The sequence below is a fragment of the Balaenoptera borealis genome (assembly GCF_965194805.1).
Source record: "Balaenoptera borealis genome assembly, chromosome: 8".
Lineage (NCBI taxonomy): Eukaryota > Metazoa > Chordata > Mammalia > Artiodactyla > Balaenopteridae > Balaenoptera > Balaenoptera borealis.
In genome coordinates, this window is record NC_138865.1 from 10,848,224 (window position 1) to 10,873,209 (window position 24,986).

General features: G+C 47.3%; 1 protein-coding gene across 1 annotated transcript in view; it reads left to right on the forward strand.

Annotated features, from left to right (window-relative positions):
• Positions 1 to 24,986, forward strand: part of SCARA5 (scavenger receptor class A member 5) — a 122,330-nt gene that overhangs the window by 28,720 nt on the left and 68,624 nt on the right. Inside the window, exon 4 of the mRNA XM_082402808.1 lies at positions 185 to 313. Coding sequence (XP_082258934.1) covers positions 185 to 313 — 129 coding nt within the window. The remainder of the gene's footprint in view (positions 1 to 184; positions 314 to 24,986) is intronic.

The following is a 24,986-nucleotide window of genomic DNA, read 5'->3' on the forward strand; positions in this document are numbered from 1 at the left end:
AAAGCTTCTCACGATTCAGAAATGCTTCCCACCATTCCAGCTGCATTACAGATGTGCAGAAGTTGTGTGAGAGGTTCCATGTGAACATCTGCAGGCATCAGGGAGAGATGAGACCAAAAGAGAAAAAGGGCTTTGGGGATTTTCAAATGTCTTTTTTCCTCTTCTTCTTACCCTTATTGTCTAGGTCCGTGCCACAGAGGACGGGCGGGAGGCTGCTGCACCCAGCTGGGCTCCCTGTCGGCCCTGAAGCACGCAGTCCTTGGGCTCTACCTGCTGGTCTTCCTGATTCTCGTGGGCATCTTCATCTTAGCAGGTAAGAGCATCCTTTCCCATCCTGGCCTTTAAGGAGGTGAGCAAGAAGTGAGAGCAGATGGGAAAACTGGGGAGCTGGAGCTCTTCTTTCCCACAGTCAGGAACCCAAACACTGCTTTTCTCACCATGGAAACCACAAAGGAGGAAGCTGGCTGGTCTTTCCGACCAGGCCTGACTCTGAGCAGCGTTGCCTGTTTTGTGTGGGATGAGGAGCTGGCAGGGGCTATATGAGCGTGGGAAATCTCTTGAGTCCAGGAGTAGAGACCTAGCTGCTCCAGGTGGCTTCTGCCTTGTCCTGCCTCATAGTGTGACGCTGTGCATTACACTGGACCTCCCTAGAGCTCTGCACTATGGTTCATACTGAGCAGGCTGGGCCCCCTGTCCTGGGATGTGTCTCAAAGTTATGAGACACTTTGTTGCTGAGGCTAATCAGGGTCATGGTAAACCTGCTGCCCCTTTGTGATTACTGGGGGTGGGATGAGGTTGCCCCAGGTCAGCCGGGCTCTTCTCCCCAGTTTCTGTCTGTAGAACAGGCTGGACTTTGGTCCATGTCCTCTAGCCCAGAAGAAGAGCTCATGGACCCAGGAAGGGATCAGATGGAAGATCCCATGCTTTGATCAGCCCAGCTCACACACAGGTCAGACCACCGTGATGGAGATGGTGGAGCAGCTAGGGACAGAGACCGTGGTGGTCTCTCCTGACTCCCACCCAGAGGGAGAGAGGCTCAATCCCCACCTATCTCGATGGAGGTATATAAAGCTTGACAAAGTGAGGCCAAGGGATCAGTTTATTTCAGCATCACTCATCTTACATGAGTGCCTACTTTGTGCGGGGTTCCATGCTAGGATTGGAGACACTGCTAAATAAGACCCAGGGGCTCCCCTCCTGGAGCTTCCAGTCTAGGGGAGGAGGTGGGAACACAGAGGTAGAGCCCTGTCTCAAGGCAGAATGTGACAGGGACTATGATGGGGCCTTTGATGTTGACACACAAGTGCTGTGGTGGCCCAGAGGAGATGCACACAGAGCAAGCGTGGCTGTTGCATGGAGGGGCCGGGGTGGGGTACGGGGAATGTAGTCAGCGGAAGGCTGCTGGCCAGACAGATCTGACTTGGAGCGCGGAGGGTGGGGTCCTTGACTTAACTCTTAATTAACTTAACCCTTAACTCTAGGAATATGGAGGCCAAGTCCTTGCGGATGACCCCTCACTAGAAATCCCTGGTCTCGTGTCACTTTCTGTCAAATGAGACTAGTCTCTTGGGCCCGGTGATGGGATAATCAGTGCTGCCTTTGCCCTCAGATTCCCACACTCGGGGCAAAGGGCATCACTAGGGGTGGTGTCTGTCCCATCAACCATTGACCCGGGTTGCGGGGCAGCCAACAGCAACAATGAGAGAAACTAATGATTCGTCCAAGGGATGATGTCCAGCCAGAGGATTTTTTGAACATGTTCTTGGGCTGCTCAGTGAGAGATTGGGATCTGGGTTTTGTGGGCTTGGCAGCCACGACCATAACAAATTTCCAGAATTTTTGGAAAGTGTTTCGGCCCAGCAGGAAAGCTGGGCTATGGTATTACAACTACTCTGCTGAACAAGAATTTTTAGGTGACAGAAGAGGGTCTGGAGGAGAGAGCCAGGCTGGTGGGGACCCTGGGGCAGGTCTCTGGAGCCCTGGAAGGCCTGGAAGGGCATCATCTCTTGGGTTTCAGAGGAATGAAAGTTCTCTTCCGCGGTCTGAAGGGCTGCCATGGGGAAAAGGACGGACATATTCTGTGTGGTCTCAGAGGGTAGAACTAAGTGAATGCGTGGATTTTGTAAAGAGACAAATTCCCATTCAAAATAGAGGAGACTTTCTAACAAGAAGTGGTACCCAGAACAATGCAGAGAGGCTTTTCTCCTGGCTTGGAGGTCGAATGGGATTTATGATGATGTTCTGGAAGTTTCAGAAAGGAGGGTGGAGCATGGTTTCCTAATCTAATGGAAACATTGCCTCGCTTCCTGTTATTCCATGTGGAAATCTGGGGAGGATTTTGATCATCATAATTACCTTTGAACCTGAAGTTTATGAGTACCAGATTGCCTGTGTGGAATGAAAATTTGGGGTGGATTGGAAATGATCTGATGAAACAGAGCATCAGACTTTATCTCTTGGCTCTGTGGCCTGGCCACTGTCACCTTCCCAGTTTCTTGTCCGGAAAATCATGTTGGCCTCTGGGAGAGGTTTGAGGAGGGTAGCCAATGAAAAACTATTGTAACCAGCTGCCCCTTCCCTAGGGAGGGGACTTAGGAATGTGGTGGATGAGTCCGGAGTTCTTCAAAGAGGCCCTTCCTGACGTTGGGTAGGACGTTTCTTCAGATTACCCTGATTGAAGACCTCCAGGGATGCTCCTTTTCAAAAATACCAAGATGGTGGGGAGATGCATGGTTCAGTGTAAACCAGAGCTAACCTGGCCTTTTCTTAGGTGTCCTGCTGTGGCTGCTTCCTCATTTGGGGCAGAACTTGCTCTCCAGTGCCCTACTGAGGTCACCTTTCATAGGAGGTACTATATTCTGAATTGTGTCCCCTCCAAAATTTATGTATGAAGCCCTAACCCCCAGTGTGATGGTATTTGGAGGTGGGGCCCTAGGGAACTAATTAGGTCATGAGGGTGCGGCCCTTATGATGGGGTTAGTGGCCATATAAGAAGAGGGGAGAGAGAGACACAGAGAGAGAGAGATCTCTGCCATGTGAGGACACAGGGAGAAGGGGCCATCTGAAGCCAGGAGGAGAGTCCTCACCAACAACCAAATCCGCCTGCACTTTGATCTTGGACTTCCCAGCCTCTACCACTGCGACAAATAAATTTCTGTTGTTTAAGCCACCCAGCCTATGGTATTTGGAGATGGGGCACTAGGGAGCTAATTAGGTCATGAGGGTGGGGCCTTGTTATAGCAGCCCTAGTTAAGACAAGAGGAGTTCTGTATGAACCACTCTTAGACTTCAAAACCTCCTCGTTGACACAAAGCTCATACATCTGACAATTGGATGACAAAATTAACCACTGCAGCCAAGTGCCATGTCTGAATACCTGGTTGGTAACATCTGATTGAAGTACAGATGCCTGCTCTTACTTCAATATTACCAAATTATAGTCTCACTGCATAAAAATATTACTCATAAAATTTCTCATGGGATTTCTCTCTATTCCTTTCTTTATCCAAGTATTCAAAATAAAAGACAAATACTGTATCTGTGTTTATGCAGCATCTCAGCATCCCCTCTCAGGTTAATCCAGCCATTGCCCAAACTATGTACTACATTGGGCTTTCTACCCACCACCTAACTCTCCATTCCTGACCAGCAACCTCTTGGGAGCTTTCCTCTGATATTCCCACACCATCACTGGGTTCTATGCCCACAGTCTTCCATCATCTCCCAAGAAGGCAGCATCGGTCCATTCTTCCCAAATTCCTCTAAGCCTTTCTATGTCTTCAACCCATTTTACCTGGACTGATGGTTTCCTATTATGTTTTTGTTCTGTTCCAGCGTTCATTGTGGGACAGTAAAGACTCTCAGGCTTAAGTTCATGAACAGGAGAATTGAGATTGGATGGTCACGTGGTCAGGAGGTCCTCCATCTAGCACTTTATGGAAGATGTCCTCTCTGATGGAGTTCAAGGGTTAGAGGAGGTTCAACCTTATCCATGACTATTGTGGGACATCACTGTGGTGACAAAGGGTGGTCACCAGGAACTACCTCTTCCTCCCCTTGCCTGTCATGGCCCCATTGAAGAATTTGAACACCCACTGTGACATGAAACAGCAGAAAGGGGATGTGCCAACATCTGGGGATCTAATTTGGCGGAAAGCTGGAGCATTACAGCAATCCAGACTATAGAGTTGGACCAGGGAGAGCTCCTGGTGAACTAGGGGCTCCTATCATGCCTTAATTTAATCCTTTCTTGCTAGCAGTCAGCCATTGCCATCAACATCCTCAATAAGTACTTAACTTGTGCATGAGTGCTTCGTGGGTTTAGGACAACAGAGCAAGCCCTGGTGTCTTAGTCTGTTCAGGCTGCTATGACAAACTACCACAGACTGGGTGGCTCAAACAACAAGTATTTATTTCTCACAGTTCTGGAGGCTGGGAAGTCTGAGATCAAGGTGCTGGCAGACTCCATGTCTGGTGAGAGCCCACTTCTGGTTCATAGATGGCTGTCTTTTTGCTGTGTCCTCACATGGAAGAAAGGGCTAAGGATTTCTCAGGGGTCTCTTTTATAAAGGCACTAATCCCATCCTGAGGGCCCCACCCTCATGACTTAATTATCTCCCCAAGGCCCCACCTCCTAATACCATCCCTTTGGGGGTTAGGATTTCAACATATGAATTTGGGAGGAACAAAAACATTCAGTCTATAGCTACGGAATAAAAGATGTAATTCCTGCTCTGGGAGGATTTAAAATCCTAACACACGTACACATTAGGACAGTGTGATGTAGCTAAGGCCCCGTGCCAAATTCTGCAAAGGAGAGCCTGATTCTCAAGAGCTGGAGGGGTTAGGTCAGCCTCAGCCTGGGAGAGCTGAACACCAAGTGACCCAAATGTTGTTTAAATTGAGCACCCCTTTTTAGATCACGTTGTTTCAAGGAGGTCTGTCACCGACTTTGCAATCAGGGAACAACGTGCTCAGAGCCCACATCCCTTGATACGGCAGATTACTGATACCATCGTGCATCTTGGAATTTAGAGTGTGGTGCCCTCAGCCTTTTCTGGGACACTCTGTCAGAAACAGCACATGCGATGTCATCCTGTGCTTATTGTGAGGGCGCCCTTGAGGACATTGTTTGTTCTGTTACATAACGTCAACTAAGAGGACCCGTGGAGAAAATATTTTCTGTCTTAGTCTCAGAAGGAGAAATACTGTTCCTGAGGAACTAGTTTGTTTTCACCTGAAGGAGACTGTGGATCTGAAAGTCATTAAAATCACTTTCAGGGAGGTAGTTAATGCAAACTGAGAGCGAGTTGTCATCCCTTTGTAAAATGGGTGAATTTGTAGGCAATTAAAATGGAAACCTGGATACATCTCTGGTCCACCCACAGCAAGTGTATTGACCTCCAGGAAAATGTTTTTCTGCTAGTCTCATTCTTACCTTCATTTAGTGTCTCTAACTTGTTCTTCCTTTATCTTGTTCTCATCTACTGCTATTTTAGAATATTTTATGTATCCTCATAAACTGCCTTAATCCTTTTTGGAACAAGGAAGGGCATTATGCCCAGTTTTGTCTTTCAAAAATAATTCTGCCTACTCTATTCAATTCTGCAAGTGCATGATTTTTTAAATATGTGAATGAATGAATGAATGAATGATAGAGACAAGGTACTTTAGAGGGGATCTTAGTTGTGGAAAAAAGATGATGATTTCAGTTTTAGCCAAATACCTAAATGACATGGTAATTATGGACTCACCATCAGGTACCCTTGGCTAATAGACGAAGTAGGTGTGTAATTAATTATATTAAGACACACACGTCATGGTATCTACTGTATTGGCATTACAGCATTTAGGGAGAATATTAGGATAGAGAGGGTCATGTAGTACCTTATGCTCGTTAACACCACGGACTCTGAAGCCAGCCTGTTTGGGTTTGAATTCCCCATTCTGTGTTACCAGCTATGTGATGTTAACCAAGTGACATGAACTTTTTCTACCTGAGTTTCTTCATCTGAAAATGGGAGAAGTAATTGTACTTGCCTCTTTTGGTTCTTATGAGAGTTAAATAAGTTAATATATCTAAAGCGCTTAGAGAAATACCTGGCACACATTAAACGTGGTAAAAGTAGTAGCTATTATTGTTATTATAGTAGTAGTACTATGCCTACTATCAGTATTATGACTTTTGCTTTTTCTTGGTTTTCTCTGCAGTCAGTTAAGCTTGATAACATAAACTGAGAGTCAGAAAAACTTGGGTCTATAGTCCCACTTCATCCATTAACACCCTGTAATCTTGGGAGAAATCACTTTGCTGGCTGAACCTTTGTACACTCATTTACAAAATGAGCAGGTTGGATTAGATCAGTGTTTCTCAAACTTTTTGACCATGACCTACATTAAGAAATACATTTTACATGACAACTATTTCACACATATATTCGTAACTGAAATAATCTTAAATGTGTGATGAATGCTGATGTTTTTCTATTCTGTTCATTTAACAAAAAATGGTCACAACCCACCCATTTTTTTCATGATCCACGAATGGGGTACAAACCAAAGCCTGAAATACAATGGGCTAAATGATAGCTCTATTATTCAATGTGTCTTTCAAACATTCTAAGAGAGTAGCTATGTTCTCTTTGGCTTGTGGGTTTTGAGAGTAAATTTCTGGGTTCAAGTCCAGGCTATGCCTCTGAATGTTTCTGTAATCTTGGGGCAAATCATTTAACCTCTCAAATCCTCAGTTTCCCCACCTATTGCATGCGATGACAATGGTACCTAGCCCCCTAGGGTTGTCGTGAGAATGAAATTAATCCATGCATGAAAACTCTTCGTGCCCGGCACGTTCTGTCAGAATAGCAAAGGATTAGAAACCTGCTCATTTAGCCTGAGCACCCAGTGGTTTTGTGTATAAACAGAGGGAACTAGGCGTGCTCGGTGCAGTGGGAGGGGATGTGCTCAGAGCCCACATGGTTCCAATAAATGGACAGGGGAAGCCTGGAGACTCTGAGGGATCCTGCACTTACTGTGGCAGCACAGGGAACAGGATGCCAAGAAAAAAGACAGTGTTTCCAGCACTGCGGGCGAGCCAGCCCTGCGGTGCTACTCGGGAGCTGAGCCTTGGAAGGGGCCTCAGGGGACGCCTTGAACAACCTCCCTCCCAGGGCAGGAACCTCCCTCCCGACTCCCCAGACAGAAGAGGTATGGTGCTCTTATGGAAGAACAGCCACGAGTGACAGGGAACTCCTGCCTAATCATCTCTGACTGTCCCACACATGCTCTTTCTAGTTTCTCTGGCAGGAACAGCTCACAACAAGGCTGTCTCCTCATCCTCATGGTTATTCTTCAGTGAGTTGAAAATACCAGGCTCAGCAACAGTCGCTTGGGAGACCTGGTTTGGGGGCCTCTGTGAGATGCCCTGATCTTGCCACATTCTATTGAAGTCATCGGTTTCTGTGCCTGCTCCCCTCCTAGTCCAAAAGAAAGCTCTTCACGATAAAGCACCGTGTCTTGTTCATCTTTGTACTCCCAGTGCCTAACGGGATGTCCTACACGTAGTAGATGCTCATTTAATGTGTGGCCTAAACCGAACACCTCAACATAATGGACATCCTCCCAGCCCCTCTCAACGAGCTCCAGGTTTTAGTGGTAAACAGAATAGACACAGGACTGCTGGTGTGGCCTGGCCAGGACGGGGTTTGCTGGGCTGTGACCAACTTTGATCTGTTTCGTTTTTTGTTTTTGTTTTGGCCGCACCATGCGGCATGCGTCATCTTATTTCCCCACCCAGGGATCGAACCCGTGGCCCCTGCAGTGGAAGCTCAGAGTCCTAACCACTGAACCACCAGGGAATTCCCAGACGAACTTTGATCTGGACACTCCAGATCAAATTTAGGCTGATGTAGCCTAAATTTTCATGAGCCTTCCCAGCAGTGACTCATAGTAACACATGATACCACATCAAAATGATGGACTACTAGGCAGCCATTAATAATCATGTCCACTGCCCACCCACCCCAAGCCCAGATTTCTCTCAAAGAAACACTGCCTCGCGAGGGCTCCTTTGTCCCACATCAGTACAACTGGCTTTTGGTTGATTTTGTTGTTGCTTTCACCTAAATGCAGATCTTGTTAGTGATCCCAATTCCATGTCATCACACAGGTTTCTGCCAAGTATTGCAGCCTGTTGGATGAGTTTGAATCCAGACTCGGACATCTGTCACTTAACTTTTCCTCTCAGTCTTGTGTCATCAGTCGTGTCTGAGCCAGCATCCCAACCCGATCCCTATCCCACAGCCTGCCGCCACGTGGACGGTTCCCAGGAGGACACGACCAAAGGCACGCCAGCTCAGGCACGCGCTCTACCGTCCTGTGAGGCGAGGTGGGGACACCTCACAGACCCCCACCAACCTTCTTCCTTAAACCTAGACCAACCCCACCTAAGAAACCACCTTTCTCCTACAACCCACCTTGGCTGTGTGGGCCTTCCCACGCCATCAGAGCTCCCCCAGAAGTACCCCCAGCCTCATCTTAGCTCCAGGGCAGAGGGAGGAAAAGGAAGAAGGAAGTTTGACATCCTGACTTCTCCACAAAATATTCCACTGCCCTGCATGGGAGACATTTCATATCTCTCTGACTTTGATGGAGGCTTCCAACCACCCCTGAAATGAGAAAAGTGGGCACGGGGGAAGGTCACCTGCAAACTTGACAATATGCTCTCTGGGTCTTCAGTCAAATTGTTACAATAATTAGATAGGACAGGGCAGAGGACCTATCTCAGCTACATCCCCTAGAATCCTTCCTCTTGACGAAGTGCCAGATCCAGCCACTGCCTGTTTTTGTCAATAAAGTTTTATTGGCACACAGCCGTGCCTGTTCATTTGTGTATTGTCTATGACTGGTTTCTTGCTACAAGGGCAGAGCCGAGTTGTTATAACAGAGACCAGATGGCCTGCAGAGACTAAAATAGTTACTCCCTGGCCCTTTACAGAAGAAGTTTGCCGACCTCCCCCTCCAGGCTTGTACTGACCACTAATTAACCCTTTAATCTTTCACCTCTGGGTTGTGCGTCACAGTTTTCAAAGAATTTTCACATACATGATGTCATCTAATCCTTCTAACAATCGAAGGACTCCAGAAAAGAGTTCACAGTATCTGGATGAGGAAACAGGCTCGGGGGAGTTGCCTGTGCCCGCCTGTGGTCCTGCAGCGGGGCAGTGGGAGCCTGGACCAGGACCGTGGGAATGTGTGAATCTGGGACTTCTCTCACCCCAGACTCCAGTTGGAGGTACTATCTACCGCTCACCGTCTAAGTGCATGGGAGCTAGAGTCGGACTGCCAGGGTACAGATCTTGGCTTTGCCACGTACTGCGTGACCTTGGGCAAGTTATTCAAGCTTCCTGAGTCTTAGTGTTCCCGTCTGTAAAGTGGAAGTGATAACACTCTCCAGTTCAAAGTGTTGTGGTGAGGATTACATGAATCCATCCGTGTAGACTACTTACGGTAGTCCGTGGCATGTAGTTAAGTATCATCAGCGTTGTTAGGTGATTGTAATCGAGAATAACTCCCATCAACTGGGGAATTCCCTGGTGGTCCAGTGGTTAGGACTCTGTGCTCTCACTGCTGAGAGCCTGGGTTCGATCCCTGGTCAGGGAACTGAGCTCCCACAAGCCGTGCAGCACGGCCAAACAAAACAAAACAAAAAAACAAAAAAACAACTCCCATCAACCGTACCACAATCCAGCCCTCATTCGTCCATATCTATACAGAAAATAGCAAGAGAGTCTTGTCAATTGCTTTGATTTCTCTCCCAGAAGCCAGGATTGGAAGAAATTCTAGAGGCACTGTGGACACAGCACCCAGGTCTTGCTAAGAAAAGAGCTTTCTTATTTAAGCGAAAAGAAGATGGAATGGGCTTGAGTTAGGCTCTTGCTTCCTTCTGCAGCTTTCAACTCCCTCTTCATGGCTCAGCCTCTGCACCTGTGAAACCTACCTTTCCTTCTGCTTTCTGGTTCTATCTTCTGCTCTATGTGCCCTTAGCTATCAGGGCACATAGAGATCTCATCGCTAACTGATGGCTCTGAGTGTGGCCTGGGATTGAAGCTGAGCCACTAACAAGCTCTCATTCTTTGCTCTTTTGGAAAGAAGAAGTTATAAACTTGGAATTTCTGCAACGATCCTAGGCATTTTGCCTCGTCTGCCCCCGCCCAGGGGCTTGGAGCCCGCTCGCATCAAATTCAAAACAACAAACGCTTGTTGAGTGCCAACAACGTGCCTGGCAGTGTGTTAGACACAGCAATATACAAAGAGGAATGAAGAGAGGCCCCTGCCATAAAGATCGTAGCAACTGGAAGAGCAGATATGCAAAGATAAACTATAAAACACAGTATAGAGCAAAGAAACAGAAGTTTTGGAACGAGGCAAACCTGAGTTCAAATATCAGCTTGATCATTTATGAATTGTGATCTGGGGAAATTATTTAACCCTCATTAAAAAAAAACATTAAATTGGGGATAGTAATGATCACTTATCAGTATTATGAGGATTCAGTGAGATAACACATAAAATGCCTTGCACAATGTCTGCTTTATACCAGGGGGTCCATGCCATCCATCCTTAAGAAGTCCCTCAGAGTTGGGAAACCGAGTGTTTTGGCCTCAGCTGCCCTTCCCCCTGAGCAGCCCAGCATGGCCTGATGGCTGCAGGCATCCCTGGGCTCCTGTCCTTTTCTGTGCTCCTTTGTGGGAGCCCCACGTTCCCCAAGATCCTTTTCAGAGCAAACCAAGGGATGCGGGGATCTGGGGCAGGGGGTGGGGTGTGCCCCCTTGGCGTGTTCCCGGCTCATCCTGCTGGGGTGGTCTCATTCCACAGTCTCTCCTCCTCGGGAAATCCCAGAAGAGAAGCAGGCCCAGGCTCTGCTCCAGCTCAGGGCACATGGGTGGCCTCTCCCAGTGGTCCCTTGCCACACTCCTCTCTGATGAGAGGGTGACTCTGGGCTCAGCTGTCATCTAGGGGGGCTACCCAGAGGCAGCCCTCCTTTTCACAAGATCCCCATCTCTCTGTGGGGTCTTTGGAACCTCTACCCCAACTTAGCACCTGCGTGAACATGAGGGAGGGCAGTGAAGGTGTCCGAAGGGACTTCTAGGAGGCGATGGTGCCAGTTCCGAGGGTGGAGAAGCTGGAGAATCATCCAGAGCCCTAGCTGTGCTGAGTCACTCTGGGAGGGGAGTCCTTCTGCAAAGCTCTTTGTTTCTCCTTCTTGCTGTTGTCAACGACAACAGGGTCTGGTCAGTTGTCCTCTGTGTAACATTTCAGAATATTATCTGCCAAGGTTTTGGAAAAACCGCATGTTTCTGGGAGGAGGTGAGGAAAGGTGTCTCTGATTTACCAGTTAACACCTGTCCCCTGACCATTAGTGGCCCTCCAGCCTGAATAAACAAGCAGATTGCCTTGAGGAAGTCATCGTGTCCTTTCAGGGTCTATAAAAGCAGTTAGTACCCTTTGGCTCAGAAATCCTACTGCGTTTGACTCAATGCAATGATTACAAAGGAAGACAAAAACTCAAAACTCCTAGCAATGTTATTCAGCATCACTCAAAAGTGGAAAAAAACCTAAATGCCAGCCTTAAGGGATTGTTTAGCTAAACTTTGGTAAGTCAACACAAAGGAATATTATGCAGCCATTCCAAATGATAACTATGAAGCAACATGGGGAAATGTTTATGAAATCATGTCAAGGGAGAAAAGACTGCCCAATTGCGTGTGTAGGCTCCGGGGTGGTTGTGCAAGCAGATGTGCATATACAAGGAGAAAGGGTGGAAGGGAACTTGGAGGAATGAAAACAACTGTGGTACAGTGAGGCTTATTGGTACACATTCTTCTTTCTCAGTTTCCTCTAATGTTGTTGGTGATTTAATAAAACCAGGGCTGGGAAGGGGTAGTCCTGACCTCAGCTTTGTAAATGAGACCGAGGCCCAGGGAGGGGGTGTCTGGCTCAGGGTTTCCCATGCCTCTGTGTCCCTGTGCAGACTTGCATCCAAGGCTCCAGATCCCCCCAAGCTCCTGGTCCCCCAGGAAGCCCTGTCTTCCCGTGCACCCTCCTCAGGGGTACCAGCTGTCATCCAGAGCCAGACACATGCTTTCTGGTGCCTCCCTTTGTTCTCAAAGCTCTCTGCTTGGCTAACTTTTGTTTGTTTGTTTGTTTATAACTTCTACTTCCTTTGGGAATAAAATCAAATGCTCCGAGTTTCCATTTAAACTGTCTTTCTTTTTTCTTGCTTTTAGCTTTCCCCGCCGCCCAGCTTTATCGAGGTGTAATTGACAAAAATTATATAGATTTAAGGTGTACAATGTGATGTTTTGATATATGTTATGAAATGATCATCACAATCAAGCCATTAATGTATCCATCACCTCACATGGTTAAGATTTTTTTGTGTGGTGAGAACACTTAAGACCTACTCTCTTAGCACATCTCCAGTGTACAGTACAGTATTGTTTTTTTAATTTATTTCAATTTTATTGGAGTATAGTTGATTTACACTATTGTGTTTCAGGTGTACAGCAAAGTGATTCAGTTATACATATATTCATTTCTTTTTGGATTCTTTTCTCATATAGGTTATCACAGAATATTGAGTAGGGTTCCCTGTGCTATACAGTAGGTCCTTGTTGGTTATCTATCTTATATATAGTAGTGTGTGTGTGTTCATCCCAAACTCCTTATTTATCCCTCCTCCCCACCACGTTTCCCCTTTGGTAACCATAAGTTTGTATTCGAAATCTGTGAGTCTGTTTCTGTTTTGTAAATAAGTTCATTTGTATCATTTTTTTAAAAATTAGATTCCACATATGAGTGATATCATATGATATTTGTCTTTCTCTGTCTGACTTACTTCACTTAGTGTGATAATCTCTAGGTGCATCCATGTTGCTGTAAATCACAATATTTCATTCCTTTTTATGGCTGAGTAGTATTCCATTGTATATATATACCACATCTTCTTTATCCATTCCTCTTTTGATGGACATTTAGGTTGCTTCCATGTCTTGGCTATTGTAACAGTATTGTTAACTATAGTCACCATGCTGGACCTTAGATTGTGCATAACTGCAACTTTGTACCCTTTGACCACCATCTTCCCATGTCCCCTACCCCCCTAGCCCCTGGCAACCATTCTTTAACTCTCTGCTGTTATGAGTTTAATTGTTTTAGATTCCACCTATAAGTGAGATCATACAGTACTCTGACTTATTTCACTTAGTGTAACGTCCTCCAGGTTCATCCATGTTGTTGAAAATGGCAGGATTTCCTTCTTTTTTATGGCTGAGTAATATTCCATTGTATGTATATACCACATTTTCTTTATCCATTCATCCATCCACAGACACTCAGGTTGTTTCCATGTCTTGGCTATTGTGAATAATGCTGCAATAAACAGATATCTCTTCGAGATCCTGATTTCATTTCCTTTGAATATATGCCCAGAAGTGGGATTGCTGGATCACAAGGTAGCTCTATTTCTAATTTTTTTAGGCGTCTCCTTACTTGTTTTCCATAGCGGCAGTACCACTTTACGTTCCCACCAGCAGTGCATGAGGTCATCTGTTTCTCTGTGACTTCTCCCCCCTGCCCCATGCACGCCCACCTCCTTCCATGCTAGGAGCAGGCCTCAGCGCCGTGAACCGTGTCCCCTAACATGTGTCCACTTTCACAGCCTCCAGCACCTCCTGCACATTCTGAGGACCCTGAGCCCCTAATTCCTTCCTTACAGGCAACTGCCTTCTAAAGAGCTCCACATGGAGGGCACCCAGGCACCTCAGAGTCAACAGTCCCAAACCCAAACTCACCATTTCTCCTTATCCCAACCTCCCTTATTCCTTACCTTGCTTGATAACATAACCATCTGAGATGTGAAGCCCATTTTATGGGTGTACCATTATTTCTTTAACCAAATTCCCATTGTTGGATGCTAATGTCTCCAGCTCTGCATGAGGGACAGGACACAACAGTTGATTAATGGTGACATTGTTCTGTGGCTGGCAGAGTTCACGAGGGCATGGGATTGCCCTTTTCAGCCCAGGCTCCAATGGCCCACCAGGTCCTCCCCCAGGTGGGGAGAGGAAAGGGCTTCTGCAGCATGTCACCTGTGCCCATTCGCTCTGGACTTTGGGGCCATCCAAGCATCCCTTTCCTGACATTTCAAGGAGCCTCCCTGTTGCTTGGTTGCTCGGATGACCTGGCCCAATGGGCCCCTCCTCCTCCGCCATCCCACCCCACCCCATCCTACCGCTTCCTCACAGCCTTTGGTCCTGGATGTCAGCCTTCAGGCCATCTGGCTTCCCTCTGGGCTAGACTACAGAAAGAGGGACTGGGATTGTATTAGTCAGCTCAAGTTGCCATAACAAAATGCTACACACTGAATGGCTTAAACAACAGAAATTAATTTTCTCACAGATAGGAGGCTGGAAGTCCAAGATCAAGGTGGCGGCAGGTTTGCTTTCTCTGAGGCCTCGCTCTTTGGCTTACAGATGGCCGCCTTCTCACTGTGTCCTCACATGGTCCTCCCTCTATGTGCACATCCCTGGTGTGTCTCTCTCTTTTTATAAGGCCACAGTCCTATTAAACTAAGGCCCCCACTTTATGACCTCATTTAACCTTCATTACTTCCTTAAATGTCCTATCTCCAAATACAGTCACAGTTGGGGTAGTGTGGTGGTGGTTAGGGCTTCAACGTATGAATTTGGAGGGGACACAATTCAGTCCAAAACAAGAATGAAGAAAAACATCCCTCACTGGATCTGCTTCAGGGTCAGATATCTATGCGTATCAGACCTTCTCCTGCAAAAATGACCTACTTTAAGCAATTTCCCCATGGACTATTGTGCTAAAAAGGAACTCCTGTCACCTTTCTTTCTCTTTGTGGCCTTTTACAAAGGACCCCTTTTCTTTTTTAACCCAAGCTTGGCCTTTGCTTGGTCCCAAAAGGAGTTGGGTGTGTGTCATAATGAGGAAGAGGGTGAAGGGAGAAGGAAAAAAATCCATTCTGTCCCACTGTTTTTTGCTGTAATGAATAATGCTTGCACATAAGCCATTGTCCATATAGCAAGTAAATCATAACGGTCCAATGATTTCCTTTGGATAGATTTCTGATAGTGGTATTGCTGGGTCACAGTGGATATATGTTTTTAAGGTTTTATGGAAAGATTGCACCAATTTACATGGAAGGACAAGATTTTTAATTATTCTGTCTTAACTATGTGTAAATGGTTTGTCACTGTTGGGTCTACAAGAAAGGTCTTGTTACTTGTGAGAAATAGAGGAAGTAGCTTAATTGCCCTTTGGGTAACCAGCTGAGGACTCAGGACCCAAGGGAAGCAGCGCTTTGCTGGGTCTGCAGCCCATGCCCTTAGGTGATGGCAGTGAAGGCAGAAAGAGTCCACTCTCCTCCACCTTAACAAGGACTTGGTCCATACAAACTGGGATCTCTACGCCGACCCTCATATTCCAACTTTGAGCTGATCAGAAAATGACTCCCTGGGTCTATCAGTTTCCTAGGGCCGTCCTAACAAAGTGCCACAAACTGGGTGGCTTAGAACAACAGAAATTTATTTTCTCACGGTTCTGGAGGTTAGAAGTCCAAAATCAAGGTGCAGGTAGGGCCGTACTCCCTCTGGAGGCTCTAGGGGAGAATCTTCCCTTGTCTTTTCTAGTTTCTGGTGGTTATCAGCAATCCTTAGTATTTATTGGCTTGTAGCTGCATCTTATAATATGTGCCTCATCTTTAAGTGGCCTTCTCCCTGTGTGCCTGTGTCTCTGTGTCCAAATTCCCTCTTCTTGTAAGGACATCAGTCATATTGGATTTAGAGCCCACTCTAATCCAGTATGACCTTAACTTAACTTGATTATATCTGCAAAGACCTACTTTCCAAATAAGGCCAACTCACAGGTTCTGGGTAGACATGATGCTATTTGATCCAGTAGACCAGGGAATGGAAGTACATTTGAAGTCACTGCTGGTGAAAAGCATTGAAAGAAAGAAAACATTTTGGACTTCCTCTTCTGCTGAATCTCAGGGAAACTCCCTATTTCATATTCTTTCATGATATGGTCAGTCAGGTGCGGCCACAAGAGGAAAGGACAGAGAGGCTGAGGAAAACATAATGTATTGTACTCACAGGTCCCAGAGACGGGAAGCACACATGCCACACAGAGCCACATGGGGAAGCATCAGGGGGGTCAGGAGGCAGAAGACAGGAGTGAGGGGAGTACTTTGGTCATGACCTGTATTGGGGTTCAAGGAAAGGAAAGACAGGGCAGAGTAAAAAGTTTAAGACTGGCTGCTTTGAATAATTCCAGTGGGCTGTGGGCTATCGGGGTGGTCTCTAGTCGCCTGGTACCTGGCCCTGGGATGATTAGGACAGAGGAAAATTGACTCCTGGGGTGCACAGGCCAGATAGAGGAGGTGTGGCTCTGGGTTGGTTAGTTTGCAAATCACAGGCGTGCTTCAGGCTGGGCTCTTGCTATCATCTCTAAGAATTGGCTAGCCCAGGGAGGGGCTGTCCCTTCCCAGCCAGGAAGGGATGTCAAAACATTGTAATATACAGAAAATTAAACACATATACAATACACACCCTCCTGTGGGAAAGAGGAAGGACCTGGGTTCCTTGGTCCCAGCTCGTGTACACCAGTGCAGCGTTCTCGGGGGGCTGGCGGGGTGCACTCACATTCTAGAGTGGGCTCTGTCTTCCGCCTCACCGGGACACCGTGGGCAAGTCAGCAGCTGCCCCAGGACGACAGGTCTCCACACTGGTGGTCCGCCCCTTGGCTCTCGGCCTCAGCACTGCCAGTAGCTGTGTGGCCTGGAAGCCTGGAGACCTGATCATTTGGCACACGGATGGTTACCAGTCGTTGGCTACCTAGAAACCCCATTTCTACTCTGAGGCTCTTTAGAGGTTATATCAGGGACTCCAGGTTGATAATTTCTGGACTAGACCTTCGACGTCCCATCAGCTCGGAAAAGGTCCCCTGGTGTCCCCCTTCTGCATCCATTTAGCCCATCTTTCATCTCACTCTTGTATTAAGGCTGGTGGTTTCTATGACTCCCCACTAAACTGTGCCCTCTGTGAGGGCAGGGGCCACATGCGATTACCTTTGTATCATCCACATTGGCCTAGATTTTGGAATTATACGGTCTTGGGCTCCGGTCCCAAGCTGCTCTTTTTCACTCTGTGACTTTCGGCAAATTACTTAACCTCTTTGAGCTGCAGTTTTCTTCTCAGTAAGTGGCACTTCTAGTGCCATCCTCCGAGTGATGTGGTGATCCTTGAACGAGACAGTGTGTTTAAGTGCCCACCATTCCTCTTGGGAAGGAGTCCCAGTACACCATATATTACGGTAATTCTTGGTGTGGGCTACAGAATAAGCTGTTCAGTGCACGCTAAGCTATTTTTTTCTCTTGGAGCTGAGCACTCACATAGGTGTTTTGTAACAGATCTCAGCTGGATAGACTGAGTGGGTGCACCCATGGTATCTCTTAACTTACATTCCGGGGAAAGAGTCGGCATCGGGGTTTCTGGGCATCGCTGAGATAGACAAGGTTAGTGCCACTTTGAGATCCAGGCACCTGGACTGGAGCCCCTGCCCTGTCCCCATACTTCAGAGGGACCCACTCAGTCCCTCATCCCACCACGTTCGATCCCACAAGGCGAGACGTCTTCGGCACTAAGAGAACATACCCACCTGGAGCCCTTGACCCCCCCCTCTGGGTCCTGCCCCAGGGACCTGGTGCTGGGGAATTTCCTGCCCTGAAGGCCCAGCTCTCTTCCAGGGCTTTTGGACCGTCTTGCTGAGGGCAAATCATATTGCTGGCCAGAGGGTGGCAAAGCAGGAGCTGTTTGCAGGTGTTGGGGGGATGGGAGGGTGGGATTTGGATGTTGGAGTGACCCCAGGCATGGGTGTGAGGCCCGCTGTGGTGCAGGACCGCACAGGCGTGGGAGGGTGAGGGTCTTCTCACCAGGCATGGGCCTGGACCAGGTTCCGGGGAGGCGTACGTGTTCCTGGCACCTCCAAGTTCTGGCTCTCACCAAAGCCCAGACATGGGTGATTTAATGGCTGCGAATGTGCTGGTGTCACTGCCTCCGACCTCGAGGCTGGCCTCCAGTTGGCAGTGGCCATGTGCTAAGCCTGTCCCCTCCTCGGGGGTTCTGGACCTCCCCTGGCTTCAGGGACTCTGCTCAGAGGCAGCCGGCGGGGGGGCGGGTGGAGGGGTTGCTCTCAGCCCAGGCCTCGCAGGGAGGAAGGATGCTCAGACGTGCTCGCTGCGCCTTCCTGGCCTCTACCCCGTTGGTGCCCCCAGACCCGCCTGGGACCAGCCTGCTGCCTCCGGCTCTGGTTCTTCCTGCAGCAGCTCTGCTCTCCTCGGCTGGGGCAGTGTCCCACCCCGCCGCCGCCCCCAGCCCCTCTGCGGGAGCCATACCTGTGCCCAGCGGCCGTCCTCGCCCAGGCCGCCTGCAGTGGAGGATGCAGACCTGCAACACGGTCAGGCTTCAGGCAGGGCTGCTCCCACTTGGCTCCAGTCGCCACGAGCATAACAGTGTCCACCAGGAAGAGCTCTCTAAGGGGCTGTGGTCAAGGCGGAGGCGGGTCGGCTGGGAGTGAGTTAACGGATCACTGCTACGCCCTCTTTTCACCTTCCGCGCTCTCTGAGCTCTCCCGTGGTAACTACGGCCTGATGCCCCAGCTGCCCAGTTGGTGGTGCCCGAGTCCCCCACCTTGCCACATGGCAGCTGCTACCTTCGCCACCCCGGCCACCATTACATCACAGTCATATTCTATTTTCCACCCACCATTTCACTTGGTGGGGTAGATACCATTATCCCCATTTACAGATGAGAAAGTCAAGGTCCAGTGAGATTGCTGGTTCCCACAGGTGAATAGGTGTTCATGAAGTTTAACTGGCACCCATGGTTGGGGTCTGAGCTGGGCTCAGACTCAGGTTTTCCAGCCAAGAGCTCGTCCCACGCACCGGCGCAGTGTCCACATGGTTTCCACCTGGCCCCCAGCAAGGGGATGCAGCTCAGCTTGGAAGCAGATCTCTGGCCAGGCAGGATGAAAACAGGCCTGGGGCTCAGGTCCTCATCTCTGTTCCCATAGCTCACGGCTTCTGGGCAAGAGATAGGTAGAGAAACTGAGGCACCTGGTCGTGAGGGACAAGAGGGGTGGTTTTTCACAAAGAAGGCTACTTCCAAGCCAATCCACCGTTCCATCCCTTTGTGTCTGTTCACACAGCCTGGCCATGCGGGTTTTTATAATGTCTGCTTTTCTAGCACATTATACAAACAGATCTACAAAAAGGGCTGTAAAGCGTCGCAAATGGCAAAGTAAAATGCATGAATTCTCAAGGATGGATTTTTAAATTTTCTCGATAAAACAGGGTGTGATGGAGATGTTCCTTTTCCTTTCCGCAGCCCACTGCTTTCAATCTAATTAGGCGTTTGGTCTGGAATAATTTTTTTTTTTTCCTCTCAATCTTGGAAAATGTCCCACAGCTGGGGCTGCCTGCTCTCAACTGTTTGTTTTTCTTCCTTGGAGCGGGACTTGGGAAGGTTACCCACCAAACCCCAGAGGAATAGGCAGTTTGAAGAGCTTTCAAGTCCCCAGGCACACAAACCCCAAGCACACGGGCCCCAGGCTGCACTCTTTCTCCCAATGAGCCAAAAAGCTGGCCCAGGGTCCTGACCTTCCCCAAAGCAGGGCCGGCCCCAGGCCCCTCCTCCTTGACGTTTGATGGCGGAGAAGATGGGGGAAGGGAAAACGATTCCAGCCCATGGGCCCCAGGCCAGTTCCTGAAACTTCAGTTGTAAAAGCTGAGCTGGGGCTGCATCAGTGTGGCTCCCGGTCGGCCCATTTATCATCTGGCCTTGGGTGGGACTGGGCAGAGCCTGAGTAATGCTTGCCTGGGGTGCATGCTTAGACCCAGCCAGACTCGCCCCTCAGCCCCGCCCTTACCCCAGGGGATCAGTCCCCAGACCCAGGCGAGGCTTCATCTACCCCACCCCAGCTCTCATCTTTAGCTCCCCTTTAGAATTTTTGTTTTAAATGTGGTAAAATAGACATAAAGTAAAACTTAACATCTTAACCATTTTATTTTATTTATTTATTTTTAAATTTTTTTGGCCTCACCATGCAGCTTGCAGGATCTTAGTTCCCCGACCAGGGATCAAACCCGTGCCCCCCTGCAATGGAAGCTCGGAGTCCTAACTACTGGACCGCCAGGGAAGTCCCCATCTTAGCCATTTTAAAGTGTACAGTTCAGTGGCATTAAGTACATTCACAGTGTGCAACCTTCACCCCCATCCATCTCCAGAACGCTTTTCTTCTTCTCAAACTGAAACTCTGTGCCCTTTACACACCAACTCCCCATTTCCCCTCCCCCCAGCCCCTGGCAACCACCCTTCTGCTTTCTGTCTCTGCAAGTCTGACTACTCTAGGAAGCTCATATAAGTGGAATCGACAGTATTTGTCCTTTTGTGACTGGCTTATTTCATTTAACATAATTAATGTCCTCCAGGCTCATCCATGTTGTAGCATGTGACAGGACTGCTGTCATTTTTTAAGGCTGAGTAATATTCCTTTGTGTGTGTCTATATATATTCTGCTTTCTGTTTATCCATTCATCCATCAGTGGACACTTGGGTTGCTTCCACCGTTTGGCTGTTGTTAATAATGCTGCTATGAGTATGGGTGTACAAATACCTATTTGAGTCCATGTTTTCAATTCTATTGGGAGTATCCCCAGAAGTGCAAATTGCTTGCCCTTTGGACTTTTGTACTTGAAAGTTCAGCAGGACATTCTGACCACCTGGACCCTCTGTTTGCTGGGAGAGACAGAAGAGGTTGAAGGAAATTAGAGAAGAAAACCAAAAGCTAAGGAGATAATAAAGTTTCATCATCCCACAGCTCTCAGCACAGCAATGTCACTGAAATAGAAATGGGACAGGGTTGTTATTAGAAATGCAGCTTGCCAGGGCCCAGCCCATTCCTAAATTGGAATCTCCAGGCTATAACCTCAGAGTGACTTGGGTGCTTCTGATTCGCAGCAAGTTTTAGAGCCACTGCCTGCAAATTACACATTCCACCCACTGGGCTAAAGTGGGTAAAAGGGACCTCGTGAGATTCTCTGTGGTCCTGGGTACACTTGGAGTGTCAATAATGACCAGTCCATCACATCTGGTCTTCTGTTTGCCAGATTCTTGGTCATAGCACAGTGACCCCTGCCTGGGTGGGTTGTCTACAACAGTCTGTATTAGCTCAGGCTGCCATAACAAAATACCATACACCAGGTGGCTTTAACAACAGAAATTTATTTTCTCACAGTTCTGGAGACTGGAAGTCCAGGATCAAGGTGTTAGCAGGGTTGGTTTCTCCTGAGGCCTCTCTCCTTGGCTTGCAGATGGCTGCCCTCTTGCTGCCTCTTGACCAGGTCATCTCTCTGTGTTCTTCTGCCCCTGGTGTCTTCTCTTCTTATAAGGACACGAGTCATATTGGATCAAGGCCAATGGCCTCATTTGAACTTAATCACGTCTCTGAAAGCCTTACGTCCAAATACAGTTAACATTCTAAGGTACTGGGGGTTGGGACTTCAACACATGACTTTTGGGCGGGGGGGGACACGATTTAGCCCCTAACACAATCGTTTCCTCCTTTATTCAATAGATGATTATTTTAAATTCTTTCTTTTGCTAAAATATAATACCATCAGAAAATAGAATAAAAATTACTCATAATTCCACCACAAAAAATCAATTTTTTCTTTTTGGCTACATTGGGTCTTCGTTGCTGAGCACAGGCTTTCTCTAGTTGCGGCGAGCAGGGGCTACTCTTGGTTGCAGTGTGCCGGCTTCTTGTTGAGGTGGCTTCTCTTGTTGCAGAGCACGGGCTCTAGGTGCGCGGGCTTCAGTAGTTGTGTCACGTGGGCTCAGTAGTTGTAGTGGCTCAGAGCCACTACATGTGGCTCGTGGGCTCTAGAGCACAGGCTCAGTAGTTGCAGCGCACGGGCTTAGCTGTTCCGCGGCATGTGGGATCCTCCCGGACCAGGGCTCGAACCCGTGTCCCCTGCGTTGGCAGGCAGGTTCCCAACCACTGCGCCACCAGGGAAGCCCCCAAAATCAATTATTTTTAAGAATTCCAGTCTTGATCTGTGTGTGTGTGTTTGCTTAATATTAAAGCATATGCATTTCCCACATTGTTACATAATAGACCTCATAGCTGTCATCTTTAGGGCTTCATCAAAGTCTACCAAGTGGATGTATGATCATTTAATTATTCCTAAATGGTTCAGTCACTACTTTCCCCAGTTTTTCACCCCTACAAACAAGGATACAATGAATTTCTTTGTGCTATCCCATTTCCCTTCATTTGGACTGTTTCCTTAGGGTAAATTCCCAGGGGTGAGATTATTGGACAAAGGATGTGAATATTTTTATGGCTCTTGATACAGTTTGGCAAATTGCTTTCCAAAAGTATTTGATATTGTCATCAGCAATATATAAACGCACAAGTTTTCACCATAGTTTTGCCAGCATGATGTAGCACCGTACCATTATTTTTAGAGAGATTTCATTTTGTTTTATTCTGCATTTCTCTGATAACTAATCATCTCATAAAGTTTTTCATACATTTGATTATTACTTGTAGCACCTCTTAAGCAACTGGCTCTTTAAGCCTTTTTCCTGCTTACCTATGTGAGGCCACATCAGATATTTATCAAGTATCTACTACATGCTCCGGGAATACTAGAGGGTGACCAAGGGTGTGTAAGGCTTAGTTCTTACCTTGCAGAAGCCTGAAATCAACAATCACATCTTATTTAGTTATTCCTGATTTCTCTGTACCCAGTCCACTGCTTTGCACATTTTGTGTGCTCGGTAAATTTTGTTGCATATGTAGTTCAACCCCAGCTAACGTGTTTCTGTTTCTTGCAGTTTGCAGAGATCTGTATTCCATTCAAAGGAATGCAGGCTCAGAATCCAAAATGAGCCTGAAACCCAGAGAGATAGCCCAAAACTGAGAATCTTCCTTGGATGAGCATGAGGTCCTGTGTTCCAGCACAGGGAAGGTGCACTTGACAGGAATTTTAAAGGGAGATTCAGGGTTTGAGGTTGGCAGAATGAGTAACTGAATAATACAGCTGCTCACCAGAAGCTATTGCCATCAGAGTCATGTTAATAGCAGTGCAGTGTGTAGAATAAGGGAGGTGACAGTACTGTCTGGGTCCACATAGTTAAGACAGGAAAAAAGGACAAACGGGAATTGCAGAGTTGTCTAAACTATGTGGAACCAATTCCCGTTTGTCCTTTTTTCCTGTCTTTTCAGTTTTTTATTTTGAAAAACATTTTAAACCTACAGAGAAGTTGGAAACATTGTATAATAAGTGTCTATATACCCTTCACCTTGGTGCCTCAATTGTTAACATTTTGCTACATTTTCTCTCTCTCCTATCCTCTCTCATTGTTATTAGTACTATTTTGTTGTTGTTGTTGAACCATTTGAAAGTAAGTTGTAAACTTCACCCCTAAATACTTTAGTATGGATTTCCAAGAACAAGGAAATTCTCTTATATCATCACTTAGAGTTTTTACATTTGGAAATTTAATGTAGGTACAATACAATCGTAAATATATAGGCCATAATTAACTTGCTTCCATAGCATTTTTTTTAACCTGCTGCAGGATCAAAGCTGTTGCTGAAACTCAGCCTCTGTTCACTGGTGCTGAATAGAAACGCCGAGACAGAGTTCTGGGTGAAGTAAAAAAGAGTAGCTTTTTTTTTTTTTAATTTATTTTATTTATTTTTGGCTGCGTTGGGTCTTCGTTGCTGTACGCAGACTTTCTCTAGTTGCAGCGAGCGGGGGCTACTCTTCATTGCGGTGTGCGGACTTCTCATTGCGATGGCTTCTCTTGTTACTGAGCACGGGCTCTAGGTGCACGGGCTTCAGTAGTTGCGGCATGCGGGCTCAGTAGTTGTGGCGCACGGGCTCAGTTGCTCCGCGGCATGTGGGATCCTCCCGGACCAGGGCTCGAACCCGTGTCCCCTGCATTGGCAGGCGATTTCTTAACCATTGCACCACCAAGAAAGCCTGAGAAGAGTAGCTTTTATTGCTTTGCCAGCAGGCACAGGGGAGCACAGCGGGCTAATGCCCTCAAGACTGTGTGACCCACCCTGGAGAGGGGTAGTGAGGAGTTTTATAGTGTTCAAGGAGCAGGGCGTGATCAGCTTGTGGACCATTCTTGGATTGGTTGGCATCAAGGTGAAGTTTCAAGCATCATCAATCCTCCGGTTTCAACCAGTCTAGGGGGTCCATGCTCCTGTGGTCAGCAGTTTTCATCTGGTGGGTTGGCTTCCTGTACAAACAACTTAGGAATGTGTGTCAGGCCTTTATCTGTATCTTTCAGGGAACTGGGAGTTCAGTGATTCTGCGATGTGGCAGATTTATAGTCTAAATTGTTACTGGTTCCCCAGCCCAGCGGCTATTCTCTGTTTCTCCATCTTCACATTTCCCAATCATTACTCTTGAGTCAGCATTTTACTTCAAAGGCAAGGACACAGGGGCTTGTACATGGTTGCAAAGCCAGGATTACGCATTCAGTTACCATGTCTCTTTAGTCATTCTTTTATCTAAAATAACTCCTAGCCATTGATGGTTTTTCATGACCACGATATTTTTGAAGAACACAGGTCTGTTGCTTGGTATAATGTCCCTCAATTTGAGTTTGTTTGTTTCCCTGTGATTAGATATCGGTTAAACATTTGTGGCAGAATTATTTCATAAATCCTGCTCAGTGAATCGCATCAGGGGCATAGTATGTCATTTTGTTCCTTTACTGATGATGTTAAATGTGATCACTTGGTTGAGGTCTTCATCTACTGTAAAGGTACCTTTTATTTCCTTTCTAATTAAGAAGTGATCTGTGGGAGACTCTTTG